This window comes from Dreissena polymorpha, chromosome 15 (assembly GCF_020536995.1).
Source record: "Dreissena polymorpha isolate Duluth1 chromosome 15, UMN_Dpol_1.0, whole genome shotgun sequence".
Taxonomy (NCBI): domain Eukaryota; kingdom Metazoa; phylum Mollusca; class Bivalvia; order Myida; family Dreissenidae; genus Dreissena; species Dreissena polymorpha.
The window spans coordinates 33,740,417-33,747,916 of record NC_068369.1 but is presented as its reverse complement, the minus strand read 5'-3'; the positions used below and the strand labels follow the sequence as shown (position 1 = coordinate 33,747,916).

At 33.1% G+C, this 7,500-nt stretch overlaps 1 protein-coding gene across 1 annotated transcript in view; it reads left to right on the top strand.

Moving 5' to 3' along the window:
- The window catches only part of LOC127859681 (uncharacterized), a 306,342-nt gene that overhangs the window by 293,499 nt on the left and 5,343 nt on the right, over positions 1 to 7,500 (top strand). Inside the window, exon 14 of the mRNA XM_052397187.1 lies at positions 2,200 to 2,407. Coding sequence (XP_052253147.1) covers positions 2,200 to 2,407 — 208 coding nt within the window. The remainder of the gene's footprint in view (positions 1 to 2,199; positions 2,408 to 7,500) is intronic.

Below are 7,500 nucleotides of genomic sequence, written 5' to 3'. Positions count from 1 at the left end.
TAAAGGAGTGTACACATATATGAATCTGGTTATGCTTAAAAAATGAGTCCGTATTGTGTGATTTTGAATCAAAATGAAAAGTGATATATATTATAACATTCATTTTTTCGAAATCACCAAAAGAAATACAAATGTCACAGTCTTCTTGAATTTTGCCGAGCAACGTGTCACGATGGTACAATAATTCATCACAGTTGTTGCTTTCGAGAGGAACGACATCATCTGAAGTTTAACGGTCGCAATACCCATTGCCAAACTTTGCAAAGGCTTTCTTAAGTCAATATCTTCTTAATATGTTCGTATCCGCATTCTGATATTTACCATGTACAGTTTATTATTTCAATACATTAAACATTGTTGAACATCACTTCATAGTAACAAATAAAATGTAACTTTGGAACACACAATAAAGAGATTTAAAAGTTTGGTACTCATCAATTTGTTTCAAATTTAACTCCAAAGCCACTGAATGTATCCAATGCATCAAAATGTTATATAACGTATAAAATTGCGTACTTGTGTTTAACATACAGTGGTTTTATGCAATTACGTCTCCCACGTGCCTTCCTTTCGTTACTCTCTTCGTCTTTCCGTCGAACACTTTGGTCTTATTTTGTGCCCATCTATAAGTATATTACTTATACATTCAGTTCACGATCCGTCTCTATAATCGGTCATGTTCACTTAAAACCTTTAACAAAATGGGATTTTGAATTTTAAAATTTCAGCTCTGTTCAAATTCTCTGCTTGCAAGATTGCATGTAAATGGCACATAAACGGGGTCAGTACGGTATTTTATTTTCAAAAAAGTGTGTCAGTTTTTTTTGTATTTACAATTTGAAAGACACGCACTCTCGTTTAAACAATCGCTCAAATAAATATTTACATTCAAAATAATACAAAGTTTAAAGCGGGTGGTGGGAAATCAACCGTTGTCGTGAAATCGTTCTAATTGAAAAATACATGGAAAACCGCTCTACCACTTGCGCACTATCAATACGGGAATTTAGTGTTGTGTATTTTTTAAGTTTGACATTTTAAGGGACGTTAAATCGCGTCCCACGGATGCGTATATCGAAAAAATGGGATTGAATACATTTGTTTATAATTTGATCAATGAAACATGATTATTTGATAACAAATTATCTGCTTGAAAAAAGGAATGTGATATTTTGTCAGTCATACATTTTCCAAAAATACCATTGATGTGCTCCTTATGGGACCATCAAAGGGGTTAGTGTGTGTCCGCTGTATGACTGTGTCGTTGTTGATAGAAAACAGGCAAGTAATGTTCACATTTGTAAGACGGAAAATACATTGTTTAATGTTTGCATTGAGCTGCTCCAATACCCAACATATCCGACTCTTTCTACAGTTGAGACTCGATATTATATGCATACTATCTAATAGCGTTTTCCCTTTTTACGCCGTCTATAAGCTTCTCATAGCGATGCGCTAAAAGGGATGGGGTTGCCAGGACAGTTATCTTTAATGGACTGTCGCAAATAATAAGCCTGAATGTTAATCGTGTTCATTTTAGCTTGAATGACCCAAAAGCATCTCAATCGCTAGACGGACTCCAAAAATACTCCTACTCAGTAACTAATTACATGTCCTTATAACAATGAGCTAAACCATATTTCTGAAGTCAGTTCAAATGTCGTAGCCCCAATGATCGACAGCTTTCGACGCACCTGTAAGGTTTTGTTTAAGAGCAAACTATCAACACATAAAATAAACATGCGACAAATTCAAGTCGCAATGAGTTTTGATATAAATAATATATAACTATTGGTAACATCTGTGAAACAATTATTTTTTCGCTGCATATAAACATTTGATTCGATAACAGTATTCACTCAGTGAAATATCACTAAAACGATGACATGTGATAAAACCTTTTCAAAACATTAAGAACAAAAAAAACACATACAATTTCAAAATGTTACTATAACCTTAAACTGCTTTATACGTTCTATTTGTACATTGTCATATACTAGTATATAGCATGTCATCATACGGAACGGTTACATTAACTGGGACAATTATTGAAAGACTTCAAATATATATTTATGTTACTTTGATTTATGATATACAAATAATAATAACGTGTGGGCGTGTTATAAAAAGATTATGTTTAATATGGAATATAGACTAGTATATAAATGTATAATTGTATTGTACAATGTGTGATTGAAGGATGCTGCACGCATCTGTGAATACCAACTGACCACGGCAATCGATGATTTACAAGACAGAGTGCATACAGAGCGTAATTTGGATCCACATCACAACCTATTCGTTTTAGTGGAAAATTCTACGCTAGACGAATTCGGTGGGGAAATTGAGTTTCGAGCTAATCTAGAACAACGAATTTCGTCCGAAATGATCCGATCAAGAATGAAAGGTATGCAATTGTACACTATTTATTTTAAAAAAGTAACATAATTATGTTTGAACATCTTTAGTCAGGTAACATGATGACAATTACAGCTTTCTAACAATTTATGACCGGTTCCAAGTAAATGATATTCTGAATATGTATATGCTATTTTGAAACAGATTTCCATTTTATAGGAGTGGTCATTATTTTGAAATATATTATGCTTGAAACAATGAATTCAACATTGGCAGTGTCTTTTACAAATACCGGAATAGCCCCGCCCCGATATTTAACTATAGTCTGTTATGTACTTTCATTGTCCGTCCCTTTTCTTTCACATCAAAAATTATACATTCCCTCTTTTTTTTGGCCTCTTCTCAAGGGCAATTACAATGTGATCATTCGTTCTGGTTCCCTACCGATGATAATACATCATGTCATTCGTATTTAGCGGCACTGAGGTATGTCTATATATAGCACAAAGGATTTTGTGTTTGCAACATCAGATTGTCTTCTACATTTTTTTTGTTTTTCATGTCAACGGGAAAATGAGTATATGTATGCGCTGATGAACACCCTTCTTCCTATTAAATGTGGGAATATTGAAATAAACCTTCAAAGGAAAACTTACCAACTTAAATACTGGGAACGAACATTCAAGCAGAATATTGACCTTCCGGTAGGAAAATATTGCAATTGGCACATCGTAAATGTACAGGGTAAAACATAGCATAACCTGCAGTATATGCAAATATAAATAACGTCGTCCACACACTTAAGTTTAAACAAGGTTAACCAATAGTTTCGATCAATCAGGTATAACATATTTCTGGTCAAATTATAACATCTATATCGACGATAATTATTTCGATTTTATTACAATGTTTAAGGTGGGTAGCTAAGACGACGAATAATAAGTTAAGTTTAGTGCATTGATTTTATATATAATCAAGTTGTATGCAAGTCTATATGCACACGAAACTACGTCATAAAAGCTGAGTTGGTCAGCGGTTTAAATCTTCATATCAATAATGCGCATCAAACTCTTTTATGAAAACCCTTACATTCAAAGTAACGTCACACACCCAAAAAAACAATCGCTTGTATTTGTGCAGTGAAGCTGTCGAAGCCGGCAAATGTGTTCATACAATCATTAAACGATAAAAAAACATACCGCTTAAACACCAACCTATGCGTAGAATGAAAAAAGTTGACGAATAGAAGTACCGTTGGCAAGACATAAAACTAGTTGAAGTATAGACTATCCCAGAATCGATAATATGGGCGCCGCCATATTGGCTATTACGTAACCCGCGATTGAAAACGGTACTGAAGAATTTGACAGATTACAACGTTATCATAGTGTACACCCGCTTTATTCCAATAAACAGTACTTTATAACTTCGCACATTAGGATTGAAAACAAGTGAAAATGACACCAAGTGTCGATATGTATCACATCGTAAATCAATATAATTTAAATAAAAAATATACACGATAGATTCATAAAATATGTGTCTCTGCAACAATATTCAGTGACAACACGTAATGTTAAAGGCCAAGTTGGCATTTTTAAGCATACCTTTCAGTAATGCCTTTGTATAAAATTGTATTATTTCTTTATGGAATAAAATTACTCAAGCATAATTATAAAGGTATAGAAATATCAAAAGTGTGAAGTAAACGTTGTGATTTTAGCGTAAATAGTGCCGGAGATATTAACAAAGATCTATCAATATATAAAGATTGGAAACATCCATTCAGACAATATTTTTTGGATAGATCTTTGATATTAATTAGATAGATTTAAGATCGATGTAGACATTGATATCTGCCTATGTTTAAGCCTATATTATTTCTTATTAAATGTAATACTTTCTATACTTTCCGGAGATATTCATTAAGAAACGTTGTAAGATAAAAGACTTAGGACGTTTTTTTTAATTGAATAATACATCTCTTTGTTTGTCTTAACAGTTACCATTTCGCTATTAATATTTCCCTTGTGCCATTTTAAAGGTAATATACAAATCTATAGCCGAAATGAAGTTTGTGATTCTAAAATTGTTACGTAAATCATTGTTATCGAAACTCTGAAAGATTTTCAGGTAGAGATTTTTTTAAATTAAAATAATGTATCTAGTTTAGTCTAAAACTAAAGTGGTTTTTAGCAATCTTTTATTTAAAAATCGCTCTCAAGCTAATACAAAAATAACTAGCCGGAAATGAATTTTGTGATTTAAATGAACAAGTTTCGGAGTTATTCGCTTGCAAAACAGTGTAAGATGTCAGGATATGTCATACTTTTTTTATTGAAAAGGACATATCAGCTTTTGTCTTCAACTTTCTTATATTATTATTTAAATAACGTTTTACATGTTGCCTGAAATATTATTAAATTTTCTTAATAACATCTTAATTCACGATTGAAATGTTCAACATGAATAATAATGAGCCTTAAATAAACTTAAATAGTTCCAATTGTGTTCTCTAGATTTCCTAAACGTATGTCTTTATTAAATGTTCGTAAAACGGTCTAAATTTACGTGTAAAAAATAAAAACACGCACAAAATAAGTGGTTTATTTTTCTCTAATTACGGATTATAAATGACAGCAACATACATCTCTTGAAAAAAAACATCAGCGACAAAGGCGCGAACGAATTCGCTCAATGGCAGGCGATGTTCCAAGTGTGGATTAAAAGCGTTTATGGGTTTGCCCGTGACACCACATGTCTGCACATGTGTTGATACCAAAATTTAGATAAGATATCACGCGTCACCTTTAAATAACATGTTAAATGACAATCAAGACATTATTCATGCCAGGGACCTACACAAATAGGTCCATGTCCATGCTGTGTGTGTTATTACTCTTAAACAAATGCAGATGAACCTTATATCTACTAATTACGTAATTTATATTAATTAAAAAAAACACGAACTATTATGTGGTTGTCAGATCGATAACAGAAACTCTTTAAATCCTCAAATATATTTGATAAACCCGTTTCGCTTCCTTGTTTTGCGTAGGGACCTATGCACACATATATAGGTCCATGTTTATTTCTTCAGTACCGTTTTGGAGGCACGCGAGAGTCTTCAGGGGCGGGTAATCCGGGAGGTATAGATTTCTAGGATTGTCTATACACATCGCATTTTTGTTTCTTGCCATGTTATATGAAACTTTAATTAGACACGGTGTAAAAAAACAACATAAAACATCATAAAGATGCACACGCATTTTGAGATATCGGTTTCAAATGTATGTCATGATTATTCAATACCGGTATCATTTAAATAATTCACCACACATTCACGAACTATTTCTATCGCGCGTTTATGTTTAAATATAATTCGTAGCATGAGGATAAAGGGACAAGTGTGTTCTTGTTGCTTGTTTCGTGTTTTACTGCTAATTACATGTATACTTTTCAATAGTATGTTGGTTACTTTCATATACGTGTGACATAAATCTACGACGAAGGTAAGGACGTTAGATCCGTATTTTGTGACATGTCTAAGGCATTATTTACACGCTCCGACTAAGTGGTATCTCGTGAAATCTTCTACCATGAGAGAAACCAATGTGTTGAAATCTCCGGCTTCCAATCTGACCCATTGCTAATATATGCCGGTGTTCCTTAATGTTATATCTTAGGGCCCTTCATTTTGTTAATACACATACATGAAATTGTACGAGATATTCACTGTCCATTTCGCCCGTTTGCACACTATATAAAATCGTTGACAACCCGCTTGATGCAGCTTTTCATCTTAACTCTGACTTTGCAAAAATTTAATAATGGACTGATAAGCGGTTGTTTTCCTTGAATCCATACAAACCCGAATCATTGGTAATATGAAGAGAAATCAACCGCCCAATCCATCCCAATCTCTTTTTCAACGACTGCCAAATCATTGATGTTTCGTCTAATAAACATCTAGGCTTTTATTTTATCGTGTTCATGTTCCTGACACGACCATATTGGTTCAATCAAGAAGAAAACATGACGCATAATCAATCTTATAAAAACGTTTAAGTTTACGCTCGATATAAAGTCCCTAATATCGACATACGCAACATTTATTCAACCAATTCTTGAATACGCTGATTTATTTTCAAATAGCATTACTACACAAGATGAAATATGACTTGAAAAGATCCAGCAGGACGCAGCAAGGATATTTAGCGAGGGGACACGTTTTGCATCTTTGGAGAATTTATATAATTCAACGGCTCTCGAACTTATAAAAATAAGAGAACACAACATACACTTATACACTTCTATAAACTGTATAATTTAATATAACCCCAATATTTGTGTACACTTATTCCCTCTAGCATGGGTGAAAGATCGGCTTATCCACTTTGTAATTCTAACAGTTTTCGAAGCATTCAATGTAAATCACAATATGTTTACTATTATTTTTACCATCAACTACAAAATAATGTAACAATCTACCTGAATCTGTCAGAACGGCACCTGTAAATATAAACAAAGATAAATGATAATAATCCCCAGCATTACTACGATCGGGAGCGGACGTCTAATGGTCTATATGCACGTTTACGAATGCATGGTAGCAGCTTGAATTAACATATGTACGCGGAAAACAATGCACAAAGTCCATATTGTCAATTTGGTGAGATTGGATATACATATCACTCTTCAATGTCCCTGTTTATACTGAAAACAATAGGTATATATTATTTGATAATCTGTCCAGTTACAAACCCATAACCTGTTCTTTTCGGTGTTAAAAGACGAATCATTCGAAGTTAATTCATTAATATTCAAACATGTTCAGTCTCAAGTACCGATCGCCGCAACTTCTCTTATTCTGAAACTCTACTCCTTCACTTCTTTGCCTTTCCTACTCAACTTATTAGCTTTATTGCTATCTACACTACTCTGTTATATTATTTGTATTATAATGCATATTATTTAACATTTCTATTTTTATACATACAACTGTACTATATTGTTCATAATTTTAGTCAATTCTTTAATTTTTTGTTTCATGTTGTTTACACCATATCAGCAGCACTTCTTACTGACAGAACAGAGACATAGCATAAGCCTCGAGCTTTTTTCGCAATTATTTCTAGTTGT